This window comes from Muscardinus avellanarius, assembly GCF_963383645.1.
Source record: "Muscardinus avellanarius genome assembly, chromosome: 13".
In the NCBI taxonomy this organism is placed as follows: Eukaryota; Metazoa; Chordata; class Mammalia; order Rodentia; family Gliridae; genus Muscardinus; species Muscardinus avellanarius.
Window position 1 is genome coordinate 23,480,257 of NC_137799.1, and position 26,255 is coordinate 23,506,511.

At 42.2% G+C, this 26,255-nt stretch overlaps 1 protein-coding gene across 2 annotated transcripts in view; it reads right to left on the reverse strand.

Moving 5' to 3' along the window:
- HSDL2 (hydroxysteroid dehydrogenase like 2) overlaps positions 1-26,255 on the reverse strand; it is a gene marked incomplete at both ends in the record, with an annotated part of 66,507 nt that overhangs the window by 30,737 nt on the left and 9,515 nt on the right. Inside the window, 4 exons of one of the 2 annotated variants that reach the window (XM_080708343.1) lie at positions 15,927-16,025; positions 18,182-18,285; positions 22,908-23,022; positions 24,377-24,475. In XM_080708343.1, the coding sequence (XP_080564469.1) occupies positions 15,927-16,025; positions 18,182-18,285; positions 22,908-23,022; positions 24,377-24,475 (417 nt within the window). The remainder of the gene's footprint in view (positions 1-15,926; positions 16,026-18,181; positions 18,286-22,907; positions 23,023-24,376; positions 24,476-26,255) is intronic. The other variant, XM_080708344.1, reaches the window with a different exon arrangement.

Here is a 26,255-nt window from a genome sequence, read left to right on the forward strand (position 1 = left end):
AACCCAGGCCTTCTGGCTCCAGGCTATACCCCCAGACCTATTTTATTTTTTATTTGGAAAGGGTCTCACTAACTTTCTGAGGGCCTAAGTTGCTGAGGCTGTCCTTGAATCTGCAATCCTCCTATCTCGTTCTGGGATTGCACATATGCCACTGTGCCCAGTTTCACCTGGCATTCTTAAAGGTCAAGAAAGCTAGTGAGGTGTAACAGAAAGGAACTGAGCAAAGGGCAGGTGAATGGGATTTCTATCCCAACTGTGCCATGATTTCTGGCAAGCCTCTGTTACATCCTCTTCGGGCCTGTTTCCTCTCACTAAAATACTGAACTTTCCAGGCATGGTGGCATATGCCTGTAATCATAGTACTCAAGAGGCTGAGACAGGAGGTTCGCAGGTTTGAGAACAGCTTCAGCAAGTAATGAGACTCCCATCAACCTAGTGAGACCCTGTTTCAAAATAAAAATAAAAAATGTACTGGTTTTCTTCCCCCTGTACTAGAGAACAGGGACTGTTAATCTTGTACATCACTTAAAGTCAATATTTAAAACAATGACACATGCTATAAACATGTAATAAATATTGGCAGAAATTTGCAGGGTTTTTTTTTTCTTTTTTTTTTTTTTTGGTGGTGCTGGGGGTGGAACCCAGAGGCTTTCTACTTCCGGGCTATACTCCCAGACTATTTATTTATTTATTTATTTATTTATTTATTTATTTGGTGGTACTGGGGTTCCTGGAAGCCCTTCTACATCTGGGCTACACTCCCAGACCTATTTTTTACTTTTTAATTTTTTTTATTTTTTTTAATTTATTTTTTTTATTGGTGCACTGTATTCATACCTCATAGTGGGATACAAACTTTTGTAGACATACATGCACACATCGCCCAGTCAGCCCCCACCCGATCCCCACCCCATTCCCTCCCCATCCCTCCTTCCCATGCTTGGCTTAGTGGTTGACATCTAGTATTATAGCAATTTATCCAAAATTAAAAATGATAATCTCACATAACAGTTTCATTTGTCTGATACCAAGCTTTTGATGACTTAAAGATAACATTTCGCCGGGCGTGGTGGTGCACGCTTGTAATCCCCACGCTTGGGAGGCGGAGACAGGAGGATCGTGCAGGTTCGAAGCTAGCCATGCTGGCTTTAAGAGACCCTGTTTCCAAATAAAAATATAAAATAGGTCTGGGAGTGTAGCCCTAAGGTAGAAGGGGTTCCAGGAACCCCAGTACCACCAAAAAAAATAATTAAATAAATAAATAAATAAATAAAAGATAACATTTCAATATTTCTTTTTGCTTTCTTTCTTACCAGAGAATATTTTTTTCTATTTTTTAGGTGAAACTATCATATATTTATATATTTATTTTTCAGAAAAAAATCTATCCTAATATGGAATATGGATTCTAGATACCCAAAACGATCTTGAAAAAGAACAAAGCTAGAAGATATATATTTTCTGATTTCAAACCATATAAAGCTACAATAATTGAAACAGTGTAGTATTGTTCTAAAGGCAGATATATAAACCATTGGAGTTAAATACAAGCCTAGAGCTAAATTCTTCCCTATATTATCAAGTTATTTTTGACAAGGTTTCCACGAACATTTGGTGGTGGAAATAATAATCTTTTAACTAAATATTGTTGAAAAATAATAATTACATGGAAAAGAATAAAATTGGACCCTTACCTAATCCCATATACAAGTATTAAAATAGATAAAAGACCTAAATATAAATCTTAAGACTATAAACTTTTAGAAGAAAATCTGGGTCATAAAACCTCACAACATTGAAATTGGCAGTGATTTCTTGGATATGATTTCAATGGCACAGGCAACAGAAGAGTATACAAACTCCCTAAAAAATAAAAAAATATTGTATATCCAAAGACAATGTAAACAGAGTTAAAAGTTACTAATAGAATGGGATAAAATATTTCCAAATGCTATATCTGAAGGTATATTAATATTCCAACTAGAAATCCTAAAATTAACAACAATAAAGGCAAACAATACAATTTAGAGATAGGTAAAAGACTAACATAAATAATGAATCTCCACAGATAACCAATCTTAGTTGTCTGTTGGATGGAAACTCTTGTTTCTCTGGTTCTGGTGTGTGTTACCTATTTCTTCTTTGTAGTAAATCTCTTTGAGTATTTTCTCTAGCGCTGGTTTTGAAGACATAAATTCCTTCAGTTTTTGTTTGTCATGGAAGCTTCTTATTTTTCCATCTAATTTGATAGAAAGTTTTGCTGGATAGGAAATTTTTGGCTGGAAGTTGTTTTCTTTCAGAGTTTGGAATATGTTACTCCAAGCCCTTCTGGCTCTCATGACTTGGTTTGGGAGGTCTGGAGTGATTCTAATTGGTTTGCCTCTGAATGTCACTTGGCCCTTTGTTTTTGTTGCCTTTAAGATTCTCTGCTTGGCTTCCACATTGGTCATTCTGACTATTATGTGGCGTGGGGATCCTCTTCTCCGATCCTGTCTAAAGGGAGTTCTATAAGTTTCCTGGACCTGTGTATCAACCTCTTGCTCTATGTTTGGAAAATTTTCTGCTATTACTTCCTTGAAGAGATTGTTGATCCCTTTGGTATCACTTTCTTTTCCCTCCTCTATTCCAATTATTCTTAGGTTAGCTCTCTTAAAATGGGCCCATATTTCTTCAATGTCAGATTCCTGCTGTCGGATATTTTTTTCTAGATTAGAAACTATGCGTTCATTTTTGGAATGATCATCTTCTAAGAGCGAGATTCTGTTCTCCATGTGGTCTAATCGGTTGTTTGTGCTTTGAATTGAGGCCTTTACTTCATTAATTGCATCCTTTATCTCTTTTTGGCTCTCTCTGAGTTCTTTTCGAAGCACCTCTATTATTTCTACAGTTATTTTCCTGATTTGATCTTCTAGAAATCTCTGATTTTCTGTTTTATCGGGTTCTGATGTTGTAGGGTTGTGGGCATTCATTGCTCCAGTGTTATTCCTCTTTCCCATGATTTCAGAAGTTTGTGCCTTCTCTGCGTTCTTCCCTTGGGTCACTATGACTTCACTTAAGGTGCTCTGGATCTCGAGTCTGTAGTTATCTCAGACCCCACTACTCCTTTACTGGGTTGTATCACAGAGTCTCCGACCCAGGGAGTCGATATAGGCTGCTTTAAACTATGGGGGGTGCCAGGTTGCACGTTCTCCTATGGTGTGATATCTCTGCCACCGCCACTCCCCCACTGGGTCAAGTCCCAGGAAGTACAGTACTGGGATTTCTCCTCTGTGGCCCACAATTTGACTCACTGTTCTTGAGTTCGCAGATGTAGCTGTACTGAACTCATTGAATTCGCTGCTGCTGCCGCCGGTGGCAATATGGCCCCGCTGCTACGCCCTTGGCTGTGAGGCTGGCTTATTTCTTCTTGGTTTTGAATTCCACTCTGAGTCCTTGCAGCGTGTGCTGAGCTCAGCCACTGGGAGCTTTAGATGTTCCCTGAGCTGAAAAATCCCGCCTGGCTGTTCCGCAGCGGCTCACCTCGGCTTGCTGTAGCCGTCTGGTGAATTCGCCGCTGCCGCCGGCAGTATGGCGCTGCTGCCGCGTCCTCGGGCGTCAGGCCGGTGTATCTCCTCTGTGGCTCTGAGCTCTGTTCTCGGTCTGCTTTCTCTCTGGAGCCTGGTGATTTTTTTGTTTCTCTGGTGATGGTGTTTTCTGGCTATGAAAGGCGCTGATTTTGTGGTAATGGAGATTGGTTGTTAGCGGGGCTCTTAAGCCCCGCTTTTCTTGGTTGCCATCTTCCCGGAAGTTCCCTCCCAGACCTTTTTTATATTTTATTTGGAAACAGGGTCTCACTAAGTTGCTGAAAGCCTCACTAAGTAGCTTAGGCTGGCTTTGAACCTGTGCAATCCTACTGTCTCAGCCTCCCAAGCGCGGGGATTACAAGCGTGCACCACCACACCTGGCTAGAAATTTGCAGTTTAAACTTGGATAATATCACTTTGTGGAAAATAAAAGGATCAAAGGAAGAATTTATGTAGGCATGTATTTAATTAATTTGAGCTCTGGGGACTGAACTCAGGGCTTCTATACAACTAGTCCAAAAGAAAGAATTTAAAAATTAACTACAACCCTACTTCCCAGAGATAACTAATGTTAAAATATGCATATAATTTTCACCAGTTAAAGTGAGATATCTTTTTTTAAATTTTGAGATGGGGTCTCACTACGGTGTCCATGCCATCTTCAAACTCCTGGCCTCAGTCAACTCTCTGCCCCAGCCTGCAGACGAGCCGGGACTACCACAGGTCACTCTACCCAGCAAGCTGCAAACACTTTTGTTCTCTTCTGTGATACTGAGGATAGATCCCAGAGGCATTCTAACTTTAGGCTATACCCTCAGCCCTATTTTTTTATTCTTTATTTTGAAACAGGGTCTAATTGAATTGCAGAGGGGCTCAGTAAGTAGCAGAGGCTGGCTGTCAATCTCGGATCCTCTGGTCTCAGCCTCCCAGGTACTGGGATTATGAGCAGGCACCACCACGCCTTTTGTAATCTTAAAGGCTGGGAGTGTATCTCGGCGGTAGGGTGGCCCTTTTTCACTCATTAAATAAATAGCTATTGGGCCCTAACTTTAAGTCAGGCACTATTCTAGATGCTGGAGACAAAAAGTGAACAAAACAGACATCGCCCCTATCGTCATGAACTTTGTATCCTTATTTCATAAAAATGCTTAACTAACTTGGGCTTTTTTTTTTTTTTTTTTTTTTTTTTTTTTGCGGGTCTGGGGATGGAACCCAGGGGCATTTGACCTCTGAGCCACAACCCCTGCCCTATTTTTTATTCTTTATTTTGAAACCGGTTCTCACTGAGTTGCAGAGGGCCTCACTAAGTAGCTGAGGCTGTCCGCGAACCGCGATCCTCTAGGTCTCAGCCTCCCGAATGCTGGGATTACAAGCGTGTGCCACCATGCCCGGTTTGGGCATTTCTTAAAAGCAACAAGTTAAAAGATATTTTCCTACTTTATAATATTTCTTGACTTAACCAATAGTTCCAGAATCCTGAGATGAATATGATGGGGTGCATGCCTATAATCCCAGTACTTGAGAAGCTGAGACAAGAGAATTTAGGTTTGAAGCCAGCCTCAGCAACTTAGCGAGACCCTCTTTCAGAATAAAAGTATCTGGGCGTGGTGGCGCACCCTTGTAATCCCAGCACTTGGGAGGCTGAGACAGGAGGATCGTGGTTCACGAACAGACAGCCTCAACTACTGAGTGAGGCCCTCCGCAACTCAGTGAGACCCTGTTTCAAAATAAAGAATGAAAAATAGGGCTGGGGGTATAGCATGGAGGTTGAATGTCCCTGAGTTTAATCACCAGTACAACACACAAATATTTTTTATTTAATTTTTTCAGTACTAGGGATTGAACCCAGGAGGTTTCTACCTCTGAGCTACACCCTCACTCCTATTTTATTTTTAATTTTCAAACAGAGTCTTAGTTGGGTGCTGTGGTGCATGCCTGTAATCCCAGTACATGGAGGGCTGAGACAGGAAGACTGAAGGTTTGAAGTCAGCCTCATCAATTTACCAAGACTATCAGCAATTTGGAGAGACTGTTTCAAAATAAAAAATAAAATGTTGGGATGTCGTTAAGAAGTATAATGCCCCTGAGTTCATCCCAATACCAAAAAAACACAAAAAGAAAGAAAGAAAGAGAAAGAGAGAAAGGAAGAAAGGAGAGAGAAAGAGAAAGGAAGGAAGGAAGGAAAAAGAAAGAGAAAGAAAGAAAAAGGTCTCATTAAATTTCTACACTCTGGCCTTGAGCCTGCAGTCCTGTTTCAACCTCCAAAGTACAGGGGCATGCTACCACGCCCAGCTCTCACATCTATTTGTGATGTGGTCCAGGTGACAGAGAGTGATATGGAACTGGAATACTTCTGTGACCTTCTTCCCTGTTGCCATTAGCAAATCAGCATCTGCCCTTCCCAAACTCCCAGTCCAGCCCACACAAAACCCACCCCAAAGTGGACTTTCCTGCTTCCACACCATGTTCAGACTAGTCACGAGTTAGGAGGCAGCCAGCATTTTGAATAACAGCTATCATCCATTTTTTCCCACCCCACCCTCCATTACAGCAGGAACTATGAAATAGTTCTTGCAAAAAAAAGTTATAATCTTGGAGGTGATTCAAGATAGTCTATTTTGAGACTTTATGGGTGCATGCACACTCAGAGTCTCAATATAGATTATATGACTTCTGAGAATTCTTTTTTTTTTTTTTTTTTTTGGTGGTACTGGGGTTCCTGGAAGCCCATCTACCTCCGGGCTACACTCCCAGACCTATTTTTTCTTTATATTTTGAAACAGGGTCTCGTAAGCCAGCACGGCTGGCTTCGAACCGGCGCGATCCTCCTGTCTCCGCCTCCCAGGCGCGATCCTCCTGTCTCCACCTCCCAAGCACGGGGATTACAAGCGTGCGCCACCACGCCCGGCCTGAGAATTCTTTAAAATTCTAAATAATAAGTCTAATTAAAAATATGCTGTTAGCCGGGCGTGGTGGCGCACACTTGTAATCCCCGCGCTTGGGAGGTGGAGACAGGAGGATCGCGCAGGTTCGAAGCCAGCCGCGCTGGCGTAAGAGACCCTGTTTCAAAAATATAAAATAGGTCTGGGAGCGTAGCCCGGAGGTAGAAGGGCTTCCAGGAACCCCAGTACCACCAAAAAAAATAAAAATAAAAAAAATATATGCTGTTAGAGGGCTGAGACAGAAAGGTCACAGGTTTGTTGCCAGCCTTAGCAACTTAGCCAGGCCCTCAGCAACCTAGTGAGACTGTTCTAAAATAAGAAAAATAAAGCAGGGCTGAGGGTATAGCTCAAAGGTAGAATGCCTGTGGGTTCAATCTCCAGTACTACAAAGAAAAAAAAATGCCAGCTACACTAAGCACTGTGGCACACTCCTATAATCCAAGATACTTGGAAGGCTGAGGTAGGAGGATTGCACGTTTGAGGCCAGCTAGGTAACTGTGAGACCTTGTCTAAAATTTTTAAAAAGGGCTGGGGATGTGGCTCAGTGGTGGAGCACTTGCCTAGCATACCTTAGCCCCTGGGTCAATCCTTATCACCAGGTTGTAAAAAACTAAAAACCCAAATATCTCAGTGGTAGTAGTAGAGCACTTGCCTATCATGTGCAAGGCCCAAATCTCATCACAGCACTGAATAAAAAAAGAATATCAGCCGGGCGTGGTGGCGCACGCTTGTAATCCCGGCATTCGGGAGGCTGAGACCAGGGGATCACGGTTTGCGGACAGCCTCAGCTACATAGTGAGGCCCTCCACAACTTAGTGAGACCCTGTTTCAAAATAAAGAGTAAAAAATAGGGCAGGGGGTGTAGCTTGGAGGTCATATGCCCCTAAGTTCCATCCCCAAACCTGCAAAAAAAAAAAAAAAAGAATATCATGTACACATATATACATGCCGAGCGCACGTGTGGGCGTGTGTGTGAGTGTGTGCGTGCCCTCTGATCTCTTTTCTGGATGTCTGAATGCAGCAGAATAAAGGCACTAAAGCAAGGAGGAGCAATTTTACAAGTGTCAAAAAGAAAGACACTGCTACAATTGACAATAATATATTACAGTGTCCATTTCATTAGGTAAGCTAAGTCTCCTTTTCCTTGAAAGGCAACCATGTTGGGAGATTACCTCTGGTTCCAGCTGACATAAAGAATCTTCCACAGTCCAGGAGGAGGGAATGCTTATTTTTAAAAATAGGAACTTCACAAGCAACCCAGAAGAGGACACTGCTCAAATCCACTTTCACAGCCTGACTCATGAAGAATGCAAGATTCTAGCAACCTTTCCTTTCTCCTCTCTCTTTAACTCTACAGGCCATGCAATAGTTAGATGCAGGATTAAATGTCTTCAACCACAACAACAAACATATCACTTTCCTGCTCCTACTTTCTCTTCTGCTTGTTATTTCTCCCCCATTTTTTAATGTCTTCTCTCCCTTCCCCCAATACTAGGGACTGAACCCAGGGGCTCTTTACCATGAGCTATATCTTCAGCCCCCCTTTTAAAAAATTTTAGCCAGGCACGGTGGCATACACCTGAAATCCCAGTATCTGGGAGGCTGAGACAGGAGGATACCAGATTTGCAACCAGCCCCAGCAACCTCATGAGGCCTTCTGCAACTTAATGAGATCCTGTTTCAAAATAAAAATAAAAAACAGAGCTGGGAGTATGGGTTCAATTCCTAGTACCTCCTACACACAAAAAAATAATAATTTACTTACTTATTTTTATGGTGCTGGGGGTTGAACCTAGGGGTATTCTACCACTGAGCTACACTCCCAGTTTTTGTTTTTTGTTTTTTTTTTTTTGGTGGGTCTGGGGATGGAACCCAGAGGCATTTGACCTCTGAGCTAAACTCCCTGCCCTGTTTTTTATTCTTTATTTTTTGAAACAAGGTCTCACTAAGTAGCTGAGGCTGTCCGCACCCCCGAATGCTGGGATTACAAGTGTGTGCCACCATGCCTGGCAGCCCAGCCCAACTTTTAATCTTTATTTTGAAATAGGGTTTCGCTAAATTGCAGAGGGTTTCACTAGGTATAACCTGTAATCCTCCTGTCTCAACCTCCCAGGTACTTGGATTTCAAGCGTACACCACCACACCTGGCTTCACTCCCAACTCTAGAGAACACACACACACACACACACACACACACAATTTTTTTTCTTTTAATTTTTTTTTTTTTTGTAGTTCTGGGGGTGGAACCCAGGGGCTTTTCTACCTCCAGGCTATACTCCCAGTCATATTTATACTTTATTTGGAAACAGGGTCTCACTAAGTTGCTAAGAGCCTCACTAAGTAGCCAAGGCTGGCTTCGAACCTGTGTGATCCTCCTGTCTCAGCCTCCCAATCCCTGGGATTACAAGTATGCGCCCCACACCCAGCTTCTTTTAAAATTTGAAACAGCATCTCCTTAAGATACCACATGCTGGCCTTGAACCTGCTATCCTCCTTTCTCAGCTTCCAGAGTAGCTGGGATTGCAGGTGTGCACCGCTAAACCTGGCTACACAGCTTGAATTTTAACCAAGTATTCAGTGGAAAGCCTTCTGATGAATTTTTAAAATGAGGGAGAAGTAATAAGCAAAGGGGAAAATAGGAGCAATAAAGTGATGCAGCCACTGATGAAGATTAAAATGTGATATTCTGCATCTGATACTGGATGGCTGTAAGCTTTTAGAGAAAGGCGGCAGGAGAGGTGGCTAGGATGCTGCATTATTCAGGAGAAAGGTAATGAAAGTACTGAGCACTCCTGGGCTGAGGATGGGGCTCGGGGGTGGAGTGCTTGCCTAGCACGTGTGAAGCCCTGGGTTCAATTCCCAGCATGGGGATGGGGTGGGGGACTGCTAAAGTTCAGAAACAAGACCTGTTACTTAGCTCATCCATCTTTCACACACACCTTCATCTCCACCCAGAGTTCCAATAAACCTGAACTACAGGAGTTGCTCAAGTTCAGTGGGAAATAACAGCCACACCTTCTCATACACACACCCCATGCAACTCCCAGAAATTCCACCACACACACCAGGTTTCCCTACAACCTCGCTTTTGCATAGGTTGGCACCTCTGCCAAGGAACATCTTGCCCAGTTTTCATTCTTGTTAGCCCCAACATTCCCTTGCCATTCCCTTGCGATCCTATTTCAATTGTATGCCTCCTTTCGAAAATCCCCAGTCCTAATTCATATTCATTCTCTCTCTCTCTCTCTCTCTCTCTCTCTCTCTCTCTCTCTCTCTCTCTCTCTCTTGTGATGCTAGGGATTGAACCCTGGGGCATTCTACCTCTTGGCTACACTTCCAGCTTTGTTTTTTATTCTTTTTTTTTAATTTTTTTTTTGGTGGTACTGGGGTTCCTGGAAGCCCTTCTACCTCTGGTATACACTCCCACAGGCTACACTCCCAGACCTATTTTTTAACATTTTTATGTGGAAACAGAGTCTCTTAAGCCAGCGAGGCTGGCTCCAAACCAGCGCGATCCTCCTGTCTCCGCCTCCCAAGCGCGGGGATTACAAGCGTGCGCCACCACGCCCGGCTTATTCTTTATTTTGAAACAGGGTCTCACTCAAGTTGTGGAGAGGCTCTAACTGAGGCTGGCCATGAACCCGAATCCTCCTTTCTCAGCCCAAGTACTGGGATTACAAGCACCACCACCACGCGGGGTTCCCCAGTCCTAATTCTTTACCTTAGCTATGTGGTCCTCCTACCACCTTTCAAAGACACCCTGTATATAATTCATCATACCATGTAACACAGGAACATGACTGTAAATTTAATTTACTGTGTCATGCTTGTAATCCCAGTACTGGGGAGGCTGGGACAGGAGAATCACAGGTTTGCAGCCAGCTTCAGCAACTGAGTGAGGCCCTCCACAACTTACTGAGTGCCTGTTTCAAAATAAAGAATAAAAAATTTGACTGGAGGTGTAGCTTGGAGGTAAAATGCCCCTGGATTCAATCCCCACTATAAAAAAAAAAAAATTGCTGTGTCATCAAGTCAGGAACCACTGGCTCCAAAATTTTCCATAAATCTTCAAAAGTGAACATCTTACATTTTCCAAATAAGACATAAAATAGGTCTGGAGTGTAGCCCAGAGGTAGAAGGCCCCTGGATTCCACCCCCTGCTACAGCATCTCATACAGACCTTGAGAAAGCTCGATCAGGGGATCCGCAACGGCGTAGATCCCCCATGAGGTATGTCTAGCATTCCTTGCCTCAAAAAATTATTTTAGGATTATTTGGATCAATATGTATAATTGGAATTTTATGCATAAGCATTATAACTAACACTGATGGGCAGCGGCTTGTGAGAGACTCAAGCTGCAAAGATTTTTTCCCAAGAATAAAGTTTGGGCCAAACATTAAGTTCAAACTGACCTTAGTTTGGGCCAATGTATAAGATTAAGTTTGAGTCAGCCTTGTGAAGTGAGACAAAGCATACTATGATTATTTAAATGTCTGACACCCTTGCCCTAAACTCTATAAAAAATAAAACTTTTCCTGTCCTTGGAGATCCTGCTTGCATGGCTATGCCCTTGCTTTTCTGCCAAAAAAAGAAAATATAAAAATTGTAACAAATCCTGAATAAAATGGAGAAGTTTAAACCTGATCTCGTGTGACAGCTCTTCTCTCACCAACACACGAACCTCGACTCTTGCTAGGGCTGGACCCCGGCAATCCCCAGTACCCAGTACCACCAAAAAAAAATCCTCTCTTGATAAGTCTTTGTTCTGATAGTTTGCTTTTTTTTTAAGGTACTGGTATAGATACAGATTTTATAAACATATATTAATATATAAGTATTACATATATTTGGCAGCTTTTCTTTTTATCCTTGAAATTTAGAGATTCTCCCACATTTTTTTCCCCTCAACATAAATGCAACCTCAAATTTGGTAAACTTTTTCATCTGCATATGCTTTCTATTAACAGATCATTTGTTGCTCTTTTTCCAGTGCCCCTGGGACTCCTGACACCCGCATGCGCCACTGAATGCGCCTTCTAAGTCTCTCTTCTTTTCATTCAGGGTTTATTTGCTCTCTTGAGATCTTTCTTGCTTCCAAGCTATTTATTCAGGTATTAACAATAAACATCCAGTCCTTTAATTCAAACACTATATGTTTTTTAATTCAAAACAATCCATTTTTAGCTCCAGAAAGCAATTCTCATACTACAATTTAATCTCTTCTATAGCTATTTGTGTGTGTGTGTGTGTGTACTGGGATTGACCCAGAGACTTTTTGCCTCTGAGCTACACCCCAGCCCCCCGCTTTTTTTTTTTTGAAACAGGGTCTCATTATGTTGCTGAGAGTTACCACACCCAGCTAATGGTTGTTGTAATTGTTAATCAAGATATTTTCTGTTCCTTTAGTAGTTTTATTCCACTAAAAGCTGCTATTATTCTGGGTGTTTTGTTTATTCTGTCTGTGTTTGGACATGGCCCCCTTGCCTGAACTGCAGTTTTGTCTGTTGAAGGCTTCCTGTTCACCCTTAAATACTTGAGGTGCCAGCCTGGCTGGCAATAACAAGTGCAGTGGCCTCTGTCCCATGGGCAGTGAGTAGCTCAAATGTACCAGGCAATGAATCCACTCTGGAGTCTGAAGTCTCCTTCCACTCCTTACTTTCTAAGCCTCGAGGGAAAAATACTTATCTCACCTACTGAATCAGCTTGTTGAGGTCCTCAGATCTCTATGATCCAAGTTCTGTCCAGAAACATCTGAGTACAGATGCTCCTCAGCTTAGGATGGGTTTAGGCCCTGATACATCCATCATAAGTAGAAAAATATCCTAAGTCAAAAATGCATTTAAGCCGGGCATGGTGACACACACTTGTAATCCCTGCGCTTGGGAGGCAGAGACAGGAGGATCGCGCAGGTTCGAAGCCAGCCGCCCGCGCTGGCTTAGGAGACCCTGTTTCCAAATAAAAATGTAAAAATGGGTCTGGGAGTGTAGCCTGGAGGTAGAAGGGCTTCCAGGAACCCCAGTACCACCAAAAAAAAAAAAGAGAGAGAGCGAGAGAGAGATCCTGTTTCCAAATACAAATACAAATACAAAAAATAAGTCTGGGAGTGTAGCCCGGAGGTAGAAGGGCTTCCAAGAACCCCAGTACCACCAAAGAAAAAACAAAAAAACAAAACAAAAATGCATTTAAGCTAGGCATAGTGGCATACACCTGTAATCTCAGTATTTGCACGCTGAGACAGGAAGATCACAGATTTAACAGCCTCAGAAACTTAGCAAGACTCTCAGCAACTTAGAGAGACCCTGTTTCAAAATAAAAAATAAAATAGAACTGGAGATGTAACTCAAGAGGTAGAATGCCCCTGGGATACATATACATTATATGCATTTAAAATACTTGTCCTACTAAACATCATAGCCTAGCCTAGCCTACTTCACAAAACATTTACAGCAGCCTCCAGTTGGGCAAACTCATTAAATATAAAGCCTATTTTATGACAGTGTTAAATATCTAAAATATCTCATATACAAGCCGGGCGTGGTGGCGCACGCTTGTAATCCCCGCGCTTGGGAGGCAGAGACAGGAGGATTGCACAGGTTCGAAGCCAGCCTCAGCTACTTAGTGAGGCTCTCAGCAACTTGGTGAGACCCTGTTTCCAAATAAAGTATAAAATAGGTCTGGGAGTGTAGCCTGGAGGTAGAAAGTATAGCTCGGAGGTAGAAAGCCCCTGGGTTGCACCCCCAGTACCACCCAAAAAAAAAAAAGAGTAGCTAGATGTGGAGGCACGTGCCTATGATCTCAATACATGAAAGTCCAGGATAGGAGGACCACAGGTTTAAAACTAGCCTCGGCAATTCAGCAAGACTCGCAGCAGTCTAGGGAGACCTCGTTTCAAAATAAAAAAAATAAAATAGGGCTAGGGCAGGGCTAACTTGGAGGTAGAATACTACTGAGTTCAATCCCCAGAACTACAAGAAAAAAAAAAGTAAAGAAAAACAATTTAAAGGGTAAAATGAAAAAGTAGTTGCCACTGTGTATTCTTTTAATCACCCAGTACATTTTGGGAGATGAGATGGCCCTTTAGACTGAAGATGAGGAAAATTAAGGTTTGCACGGTCATTATTTATTAAGTATAAAAATGTACAATGAAATAAGTTCTCTTCTTTTTCGTCCTTTAGGCTACTTTAATAGAGAGGTGGTGAATAAAAACCTCTCCCCTCAAGGCTTTGCCTTTCTCTCATTTTTGCTAGATCTCCTTCATTTTTATACAACTTATTCCAGTCAGGAAGCCATCAACTTGTCATGTCAAAACTGCAAATTCAAGCCGGGCGTGGTGGCGCACACTTGTAATCCCTGCGCTTGGGAGGCTGAGACAGGAGGATGGCGCAGGTTCGAAGCCAGCCTCAGCTGGCTTAAGAGACCCTGTCTCCAAATAAAATATAAAATAGGTCTGAGAGTGTAGCCCAGAGTTAGAGGTCCCTTGGGTTCCATCCCCAGTACCACCACAAAAAAAAAAAAAAAAAAAAAAAAACCTGCAAATTTAGCCAGGTATAGTGGCACAAGCTTGTAATCCCCCCGCTTGGGAGGCTGAGACAAGAGGATCACGTAGGTTCGAAGCCAGCCTCAGCTACTTAGTGACACTCTCAGCAACATAGTAAGACCCTGTTTCCAAATAAAATATAGCCCGTGTGGTGGCGCACACTTATAATCCCAGCATTTGGGAGGCTGAGGATGGCGGTTTGTGGACAGCCTCATCTACTTAGTGACGCCCTTTGCTCACTCAGTGAGACCCGGTTTCAAAATAAAGAATAAAAAATAGGGCTGGAGCTGGGTGTGGTGGCGCACGCTTGTAATCCCCGCACTTAGGAGACAGAGACAAGAGGACCACACAGGTTCGAAGCCAGCCACGCTGGCTTAAGAGACCCTGTTTCCAAATAAAAATATAAAAATAGGTCAGGGAGTGTAGTCCGGAGGTAGAAGGGCTTCCAGGAAACCCAGTACCACCAAAAAATAAAAATAAAAAAAAAAAATAGGGTTGAAGTGTATCTTGGAGGTAGAATGCCCCTGGGTTCTATGCCCAGTACCGCAAATAAATAAATTAATTAATTAATAAATAAATAAAATATAAAATAGGCTGGGAGTATAGCCCAGAGGTAGAAAGCCTTTAGGTTCCACCCCCAGTACCAAAAAAAACTGCAAATTTGCCAGCGTGGTGGCACACGTTTGTAATCCCAGCATTTGGGAGGCTGAGACCAGAGGATCGCTGTTCGCGGACAGCCTCAGCTACTTAGTGAGGCCTTCTACAACTTAGTGAGACCCTGTTTCAAAATAAAGAATTAAAAAAAAAATAGGGCAAGAGATGTAGCTTGGAGGTCAAATACCCCTGGGTTCCATCCCCAGACCTGGAAAAAAAAAAAAACTGCAAATTTGCTCACATGGTGCAGGCACATGCAGGTCCTTCTGTGATCACGAGAGGGCTCTGGGCCCTCTGTGAACTCAGAAAAATTCATGTGAAAGTAGATAATCCACATATTTATAAAGTGAAAAAAAAGAAAGAAGTATACAAAAATGTTAAGAAGTATTTGTTGGAACACAGAAAATAAAAACATGTTTTCTTTGCAGAATGTAACTGGGTGTGGTGTTGCACGCCAGTAATCCCAGTACTTGAGAGGCTGAGACAAGAGGATCGCAGATTCAAAACCAGCAACTTACAGACTCAGCAACCTAGCAAGACTCAGTTTCAAAACAAAAAATAAAAAAGATATTAAGGACTGGGAGTACTTCTCAAAGGCAGAATACCCCTGGGTTCAATACCCAATACAAAAAAAGAAAAATAATTTTTTGCAGAAGGTAGCAAAAAGAGAGAAGGCCAGGGGGCAGACAGCTTCTGCTGCAGCCTTCCTGAGATTCTCCACATGTTCCAGTGTCCAGTGTCCCCACTTCAGTGCAGGCCGAAGGGTCGTCCATGCAGTCCAAGTCAACCCTGCAAGAGGACTGATAAGGCTGTTACACTGCATGATAAAAAAATGTAGCTGGTGTCCCAGACTGGAGTTACTGTTGACAGTCTGTCCCTCACCACATTTAAGATACTCAAGACCGCCAAGGACAGAGTTAGGTACACTGGCACATGCCTGTAATCTAGTACTTAGGCTAAGACAGGAGAATAGTAGGTTTGAGGCAAGCCTCAGCAACTTAGTGAGACCTTCAGCAATCCAGTAATACTCTATTTCAAAATAAAAAATAAAAAGGGCTAACGTATGGCTCCGAGGTAGAATGCCTCTAGGTTCAATCCCTGAAGGGGGCGTGGTCAAGCTCAGTGGCAGAGTACTTGCCTAGCATGAGTGAGGCCCTGGGTTCAATCCTCAGCACCCGGGAAGAGAAGACAATAAATGTAAGTCTACTAACTTCTATCAAACTACTTACCTGTTCTAGGCCATAAGGCATTGACTGCAATTTCACCTTTAAATTCCTCCGCCATTCCAAGCACACACATAGACATCCCATATTTAGCAATTGTATATGCTGAAAGAAACCCACAAAGTAATATTAGAAACACATTAGTGTATATAAATAACCAACTTCCTTCCATTACTACTTTTCCGATACCTGTGTAAATGTATGTGTGTATGTTAACACACACATACACACACACACACACACATACACACACACAAACACACACAAACACACACAACTGGGGATCAAATCAAACTGAGGGCTCTGCACATGCCTGGCAAACACACTAACACTGAGCTAAATTCCCCAGCTCCCTGACACATTTTTGAGAATTCTTTCCACAAATATAAAATATACACCATATAGCTTTTTGTTGTTGTTTTTCCATACTGGGGATGGAACTCAGGGGCTTTCTACCTCCGAGCTACACCCCCGGCCCTAGTTTTTATTCTTTATTTTGAAACAGAGTCTCACTGAGTTGCAAAGGGCCTCACTAAGTAGCTGAGGCTGCCCACAAACCGTGATCCTCCTGTCTAAGCCTCCCAAGTGATGGGATTACAAGTGTGCGCCACCATGCCCGGCCTTGTTTTTCTTAATTTTTTGTTTCTCCTTTAACATCTTTTTTTTCATGTTAGTACTGGGGATTAAACCCAGGGCCTTGTACATACTAGGCAAACACTCTAGCATTGAGCTACATCCTCAACCCCTTTTTCTTTTCTTTTTTTTTTTTTTTTTTCGATACTAGGGATAGAACCCAGGAGCATTCTGCCTCCGAGCTACACCGCCAGTCCTATTTCTTAGTCTTTTTTATTTCTTGAATTGTGAAGGGCCTCACTAAGTAGCTGAGACTGTCCGCAAACCTCAATCCTCTGATCTCCGCCTCCTGAATGCTAGGATTACAAGTGTGCACCACCACGCCCAGCCTTTTCAAGTATCAAAAGTGATTATTTACTTATTTTCGGTGGTAGTGGGGGCTTGAACCTAAGGCCTTGTACATGGTAGGCAAGCACTCTACCACTAAGCCACATCCTTACCCTGAAAGTGATTATTTAAAAAGAAACTACTGTGGTGGTGCATGCCTGTAATCGCAGTACCTGGGAGGCTGAGACAGAGGATCACAAGTTCATGACCAGCCTCAGCAATTAGCAAGGCCCTCTGCAATTTAACGAGACCATGTTTCAAAATAAAAAATAAAATAGGGTTAGGGGTGTGGCTCAGAGATAGGATACCCCTCAATTCAATCCCCAGTAGCACAAAAATAATAATAATTAATTAATTAAAAAACAAAAATACAAGCTGGGCATGGTGGCACATGCTTGTAATCCCAGCATTCGGGAGACTGAGACCAGAGGATCATGGTACATGGACAGCCTCAGTTACTTAGTGAGGCCCTCCCCAACTTAGCAAGACCCTGTTTCAAATTAAAGAATAAAAAAATAGGGCTGGGGGTGTAGCTTGGAAGGTCGAATGCCCCTGGGTTCCATCCCTAGACCCACAAAAAAATAAAATAAAATAAAATAAAATAAAATAAAATAAAATAAAATAAAAATACACTAGCACCAGTAAAACAACAACAGCACGGGCTGGACATGCATTTTAGTAGTAGAGTGTTTGCTCAGCAAGCACAAGGCCCTTCAGCATTGCAAAACAACAGCAACAACAGGACTGAAACTCCCGTAGCCAAATCAATTAAACAAAACTTCTTTCAGTTTTGCTTTGTGGATTCCTATTTCAAGTGCCTTTCCAAATGTCAGTTTATTATACTGAAATAAAAACCAAGCACATGATATACGGATTAAAGGAGGCACGTATACTCAAATATTGTTACTTAGCAAACTCACCTTCCATCACTAGTTTGCTATTAATAGTACAGTATTTCATAGATAGTTTTTAACTAGCTTTATTAAAGAATAAATTACATACAATAAAGCATACCCACTCGGATGTGAAAGAGCTTTCTAAGATGACAGAAATTCACATCCTGATTTGGATAATGGTTATATACATGTGTCAAAATTCATTATACTGAACCTAAGATCTGGGCACTTTATACCTCAATTTTTAAAACTACAGATTAACAATTATGATTTTACTTTCCGAATGCTTTCTGCAGTTTGGGCACAGAAAATTCACTATTGCATAGTTTGTACAGTTGTGATTACATAATAGAAACATGATTTGATTCAAAGCAAACCCACAGAACCTCCCGTCCCACCACCTACCACAGTGCTGTTTGAACCAGACTGGATTCAGGTTCAGTGGTGGGCTGAGATTGAGGATGTGGGCGACTTTACTCTTTTTCAAAAAAGGAATACATGCTTTAGATCTGAAAGTGAAAGAAAGCACAAGTCAGTGACTTTCTAAAAGCTTCACTTTTTAAAGTTCCATTTTAAAGGACTCCTATGGGGCAAATGAACTTGCTCAGTTATCTGCAGGTGCTTTTCGTTTGTAGGATGCATCCTGTTGTTTGTTTTCTAGAAAGAAGATAGGACAATAAACTAATATCCATGTTTTGAAACTCTGCGTAATGGATGGCCTGACTACATAATCTGTTAGGTGGAAAAAACATTAAATCCTGATGCAGTAGGCAGTTGTGCCCAACAGAGGTCATCCTCCATCACATCCATCCTCAATTCTCTCTCACCTGCATACATTCATAATTCTTAGAATAATGTACTTGCCAGTCAGCACTGTGGTAAAGAACATGGACGTTCAGCCCGGCGTGCTATCCCACCAACGCATGAGGCTGAGGCAGAAGAATTAAAGTTCAAGGCCAATCTGGGTAAGTGTCTCAAAATAAACAAGAGAAAAGGCTGGGGCGCTGGGTTCGGTGACCAATGCCTGTAATCCCAGTACTTGGGAGGCTGAGAATAGATGACAGTGTCAAGGTCAGCCTCAGCAATTTAGAGCAACTTACTGAGACCCTGTTTCAAAATAAACAAAAAAAGGGTTGGGGTAGAGCTTAGAGGTAGAATGCTCCTGGGTTGAACTTCCAGTATCATCGAAGAAAAAAAAAAGAGCTGAGAACTGGAGAGAGGGCTCAAGTGGCACCCTAAGTTCAAACCCTAGCACTGAATGTTTTTTTTTTTTTTTTTTTTTTGCGGGTCTGGGGATGGAACCCAGAGGTATTTGACCTCTGAGCTACACCCCCCTGCCCTAGTTTTTATTCTTTAATTTGAAACAGGGTCTCACTAAGTTGCAAAGGGCCTCACTAAGTGGCTGAGGCTGTCCTCGAACAGCGATCCTCCAGTCTCAGCCTCCCGAATGCTGGGATTACAAGCTTGCACCACCATGCCTGGCCTGAAAAAAAATAAAAACTTTGTTTATTCAAGCCAGAAAGACCTGAGTTCAAATCCTGTTTCTGCTCCTTCACTGTGCAACCTTGGGCAAATTATATAGCATTCTAATTCTCAGTTTTCTCTTCTATAAAATGTGGGAATAATCTGGGTATGGTGGCACACACCTATAATCCCAGTACTTGGGAGGCTGAGACAGGAAGATTGTAGCAAGGACAGCCTCAGCAACTTAGCAAGCCTCTCAGCAACCCACTCAGAGAAAAAACACCCTTGGTTTCAATCCCCAGTACCCTCCCTCCCCCCAAAAAAATGCTGGGAATATATACTACCATATAGATTGACCAAAGGATTAAAATGAGATGACATATGATAGGTTTAGGACAGTATATATATATATCAAACACAAACTAAATAATCCTCCCATGAGTATTACATATATTGATTTAATTCACTTCAGTAGACATCCTCCTCCTACTACATACTCCTGCTATTATTAGTACTATAATTTAGTAATATAACTCCCAAAACATTCTCAAATGTAAATGTACCAATACACAATGTAATTTGCCTTTAGGACAAACACATAATTTATTTCATAAAAGATTTGTGTTCAATATTTTTAAAATTTTAAGTACTAAGTTACAGCATTAATAGTTAAAAGCTATATTATAGCCTAATTATGTTATAGCTTTCTTTTATACTCAGGGACACCCTAGAACTTCAAACTAGTCCTTTCTTCTTTCAAGTCAGTTAAGTTTTTCATTTCTAAAGTAAAACACTCTTTTTTTCTTTGGTGGTACTGGGAATGGAACCCAGGGGCCTTCTACCTCCGGGCTATACTCCCAGACCTATTTTACATTTTTTATTTGGAAACAGGGTCTCTTAAACCAGCTGAGGCTGGCTTTGAACCTGCGTGATCCTCCTGTCTCAGCCTCCCAAGCGAGGGGATTATAAGCATGTGCCACCACGCCTGGTTTTTGTAAAACACTGTATCTTGTCAAGCTTACAAACCAAATAACTAGAGGGATGTGTGTGTGTGTGTGTGTGTGTGTGTGTGTGTGTGTGCGCGCGCGCGCGCGCGTGCGTTTTGTTTCCAAATATGCTTCGCTGTTTGGTTTTTTTTTATTGTTTGGCTGTTTGGTATTTTTGCAATACTTGGGATTGAATCAGAGCCATGTACATGCTAGACAAGCACTCTACAACTGAGCTTATATCCCCAGCCCTTAAATTTTTTTAAATTTATTTTGTGTGTGTGAGTGGGTGGTACTAGGAATTAAACTCATTAATATTCTATTTCCAACCTACACCCTGAGATCTTTTTATTTATTTATTTATTTTTTTTTTTTTTTTGTGTGGTACTGGGGATGGAACCCAGGGACATTGTACCTCCAAGCTACACCCCCAGCCCTATTTTTGTAATTTTTATTATTTATTTATTTATTTATTTATTTATTTATTTATTTATTTTTTGGTGGTACTGGGGTTCCTGGAAACCCTTTTACCTCTGGGCTACACTCCCAGACCTATTTTATATTTTTATTTGGAAACAGGGTCTCTTAAGCCAGCAAGGCTGGCTTCGAACCTGCGCGATCCTTCTGTCTCCGCCTCCCAAGTGTGGGGATTACAAGCATGCGCCACTACACCCAGCTTTTGTAGTTTTTTTTATTGAGTCTCACTGAGTTGTGAAAGGCCTCACTCAGTAGCTGAGGCTGTGTACAAACCGGCAAACCACAATCCTCCGGTCTCCGGGTCTCTGCTCCCAAATGCTGGGATTATAAGCGTGTGCCACAACATCCAGCCTTTTATTCTTGGTTTGAATCAGGGTCTCACCAGGTTGCTGAGAGTCTCACTATGTTATGAAGCTGGTCTCAATCTTGTGATCCTCCTGTCTCAGCCTCCCAAGTACTAGGATTACAGGCATGCGCCACCATACCCAGGAAAACACTTTATTTTGAGATAGTGTCTTGTTACATTGCTGAGGCTGACCTCCAACTTTGATCCTCCTGCCTTAGCTTCCCAGGTAGCTGGGATTACAAGCGTGAGCCACTGCTGCTGGCTGGTGCTTCACTTTTATGGGGTGCAGTGAGGAGGGACATAGAATTTTTTCAGCTGATTTTCATTAAAACAGTGAAACTGCACCTAAAAGTATCAATAGAAAACCATCTAAATTGGCTAGGCGTGGCAGTGCACACTTGTAATCCCAACATTCGGGAGGTGGAGACCGGAGGATCATGGTTTGCAGACAGCCTCAGCTACCTGGCGAGGCCCTTTACAACTCAGTGAGACCATTTCAAAAATAAAAAGACTAGAGCTGGGCGTGGTGGTGCACACTTGTAATCCCAGCATTTGGGAGGCTGAGATAGGTGGATCGTGGTTCTCAGACAGCCTCATCTACTTAGTGAGGCCTCTGCAACTTAGTGAGACCCTGTAAAGAATAAAAAAAAAAAAAAAAAAATAGGGCTGGGGGTGTAGGTTGGAGGTAGAATGCCCCTCAGTTCTATCCTCAGTACAGCAAATAAATAAATAAACAAATAAATAAATAAATAAATAAATAAATAGATAGAGCCGGGCGTGGTGGCGCACGCTTGTAATCCCCGTGCTTGGGAGGCTGAGACAGGAGGATCACACAGGTTCTAAGTCAGCCTCAGCTACTGAGTGAGGCTCTCGGTAACTTAGTGAGACCCTGTTTCCAAATAAAAATATAAAATAGGTCTGGGAGTATAGCCCAGAGGTAGAAAGCCCCTGGGTTCCACCCCCAGTACCACCCAAAAAAAAGAAAAAAAAGAAAGAGACTAAACAAATAGGACTGGGGGTGTGGCTCAGAGGTACGATGTCCCTGGATTCCATCCCCAGTACTGAAAAAAAAAATCTAAATCGATTCCAGACAATAAGATCATACTTTATACTCCAAGGAAAGAGCTAATTTCACTCATACCATGAATATGAGCTTTTCCTTTGACAAAATCTTTCCATCTGTACTTTCTGAGCTCGCCTGAACACACTCATCCTATCTCCAGTGCATTTTCTATAGCAATAAGCCCTACCTCCTACGTTGTAGTGAAAACTCTTAATATACTTACCATACTAAGATAATGGATTTTACTGACTATTTATGTGTATGTATTTTTTGTTTTCTGTTGTTGTTGTGGGATGTGTGTGCATGTGTGTGTGTGTGTGTGGTTGTGTGGTGCTAGGGATTGAATCCAGGGGCATTCTACCTCTGAGCTATACGCTCAGCCCTTTTTTAAATTTTTTATTTGAAAACAGGGTCTCACTAAGTGTTGAGAGCCCAGCTAAGTTGCTGAGGCTGGCTTCAAACCTGCAACCCTTCTGGAATAGTATGTGTGTGTGTGGTACTGGGGATTAAACCCAGGGCACTTTACCTCTGAGCTACATACCCAGCCCTATTTTTTTTTTTTTTTTTTTAATTTCTGAAACAGGGTCTCTTTAAGTAAAGGCCCTATTAAATAGCTGAGGCTAGCCATGAACCTATGATCTATCTGTCTCAGTAGTGGGATTACAAATGTGCACCACTACACCCCGCTGGTTATTGACTAGTTTATAGTGTACTGGTAGCTTGGTTCACATCTACTTATAAGTAAGATCTCCAGGCAACACGGTGGCATCCTCCCCACACTCTTCTCTGACTCACGTAAGGTAGGTGCCTCTGGTGTTCACGCTCATCATCAAGTCCACTCTCTTTGTAGGTGTTTCCAATGTGTTGGTCAGGCTAATAGCACTGGCATTATTCACCAAAATGTCAATTCCTGTTTCCAAAGTAATAAATTTCATTTTAATGCAAATGAGATGTTTTAATTACACACAAAAAAAATCATTTACTCTGTTGACCCCTCAGTTTATTAAGAAATACCTCTTAAGGTAATATGACTGACCAATACGTCCATGTGAGAAGCACAATCTGTTTCAAGAGAGCAGCCACGTGATTTTCACTGGCACCATGCAGGCAGAGTCAATCAGCAGAGCCCGATGAGAAAGAAGGCGGCTCAGTCCTCAGCGGCTCTTAGCTCCTACCCTAGCTGTCCTCTTTCCTCCTGGCCTTCTTTCCCTTTCTCCACAAGCCATAGGTCAAATTCCTATCTAGCATGTCTCTAAGACCTGTACCCGAGCACACTGGGCTCCTTTCTGGTCTTGAAACCAGGAAAATACAAAGATCTTAAGTCTCAAACCCAGCAAATGATCACATTGGATCAATTCTGTTTGTGATTATATGCATACTCAAAAATATCTGACTAATTTTTGTGTATTCTCTCTAATTCCTACTTATAATTCCTATAATACTAATTCCTATAATACTAATATCTTATCTAGTTATATGCTTCTGAGATAACATTAAATGAAAATGGTCAAACATTTCCCTTTGTTTCTAGATACAGTTCATTATTCTTCTTAAAGAGCAGTTAAGGATGGCTACACAACAACCTGAATGAACTTAGTGCCACTGAACAGCACACTTAAAAATGGCTATGATAGCCGGGTGTGGTGACGCACACTTGTAATCCCCACGCTTGGGAGGCGGAGACAGGAGGATCACGCAGGTTCGAAGCCAGCCGCGCTGGCGTAAGAGACCCTGTTTCAAAAATATAAAATAGGTCTGGGAGTGTAGCCCGGAGGTAGAAGGGTTTCCAGGAACCCCAGTACCACCAAAAAAAAGAGTGGGGGAGAAAAATATCATTATGCTGAGGTTGCTAAGCTCTACACTAAGAATGAATCTTCTATAGGTGAAGCTATAAGAAGGAAAAAAATTTGAGCTAGTTATGCTAGTATGCTCAGGTGAGTTATGTACCTCAAGCTACAGGTTAGGAGAGAAGAGAGTCTACAGCCACACAACTTTCACTACTGCATATTATTATACATTGCTGTATTTTATTATTAATTACTGTTCACTTTCTACTGCGCTTAATTTATAAATTGAACTTTATCACAGGTACATACACATAGAAAGTAATGCAACATGTCCAGGGTTTAGTTACTATCCATGGTTTGGGTTGTTCCCTGGGTATTGTTACACGACTTTTATCAATATTCAGTAATCATCTGCTGAGTATTGTTATACCTATAGGTTATCAACGCAGAATAATTGTTTCAGAATGAAAGCACTACCTCCAAATTTCTCAACGGCTTTCTCCACTGCGCTGCTGATCTGCTGTTCATCTCTTACATCAACAACGCACGGCAAGGCCTTTCCTCCAGCTGCTTCAACTACAAAGGGCAAACAAACAAAAGAGCAGTGAAGCAGTCAAGTATTATATCTCCCACTCGGATACAAGAGTCAAAAGCAAAAAGGACCCTATGTTCAGAAAATCAATATAAATAACTATAGTCTTCTAACCACATAGTAGGACAGAGATTAACCATAGCCAGCTTCAGACTTGCTAGGCCAACTCTATTCAAAACCAAGCCAGGGCCGGGCGTGGTGGTGCATGCTTGTAATCCCCACACTTGGGAGGCGGAGACAGGAGGATCGCGCAGATTCGAAGCCAGCCGTGCTGGCTTAAGAGACCTGTTTCCAAATAAAAATATAAAAATAGGTCTGGGAGTATAGCCCAGAGGTAGAAGGGTGTCCAGGAACCCCAATACCACCAAAAAGAAGCCAGGCATGGTGGCACATGTTTGTAATCCCAGTAGTTGGGAGGCTGAGACAGAAGAATGGCAGGTTCACAGTCAGCCTCAGCAACTTAGCAAGGCCCTTTACAACTTAATGAGACTCTGTTTCAAAATAAAAAAGTAAAAACAGTCTAGGGGCTGGGCATGATGGCACGTGCCTGTGTCCCAATACTTTGGGGGCTGAGACAAGAGCATCACAGATTTAAAGCCAGACTCAACAACTTGACAAGGCTCTCACAACTTGGTAAGACCCTGTTTCCAAATAAAAAATAAAACAGGAGCTGGGCATGGTGGCACACACACTTGTAATCCCAGGACTTGGGAGGCTGAGACAGGAGGATCACAAGTTTGCAGCCAGCCTCAGCTACTTAGTGAGGCTCTCTGTAACTTAGTGAGACCCTGTTTTAAAATAAAGAATAAAAAATAAGACTGGGGATGTAGCTTGGAGGTAGAATGCCCCTGGGTTCCATCCCCAGCACTACAAAAAAATAAAAATAAAAATAGAATAATTCTGATATCATTTCACTTAAAAGTACCTCAAGCCAGGTGTGGTGGCTCATGCTTGTAATCCCAGTATTTGAGAGGCTGAGACAGGAGGATAGCACAGGTTCGAAACCAGCCTCAGCTACTTAGTGAAGCTCTCAACAACTTAGTGAGACTCTATTTCCAAATAAAATAGAAAATAGGTCTGGGAATGTAGCCCGAAGGTAGAAAACCTCTGGGTTCCATCCCCTGCACCACACACACAAAAAAAGTACTTCAAGAAATCAAGAAATGTACATTCTTCCAACATAATCACAATGCTATTTATATGACTAACAAAACTAGCAATGTAAGCCACGCGTGGTGGCGCACGCTTGTAATCCCAGCACTTGGGAGGCTGAGACTGGAGGATTACGGTTCGCAGGCAGCCTCGGCTATTTAGTGAGGCTCTCTGCAACTCAGTGAGACCCTGTTTCAAAAAATAAAGAATAAAAAGTAGGGAAGGGGGTGTAGCTTGGAGGTCAAATGCCCCTGGGTTCCATCCCCAGACCCACCAAAAAAAAAAAAAAATAGCAATGTCAATTAAAGTTGATTCTTTGCATGTATGTGTATGGGGCTAGGGATTGAATGTAGGGCCTTTCTACTTCTGAGCTACACCCCCAGCCCTTTTATATTTTGAAACAGGGTCTTGCTAAGTTACCGGAGCTGGCCTTGAACCTGCAACCCTACCATCTCAGCATCCCCACCCCCTAAAAGTGTGTGCCACTATGCTCAGCTTTAAAGTTGAATTTTTTTAGCTCTGCTACCTGGGTACTGTACCTGGCACAAAGCTGTGAAAATAGGCACATAATAATTATTCATCAACCAAAAATATTAAAATAACCTGCAAAAT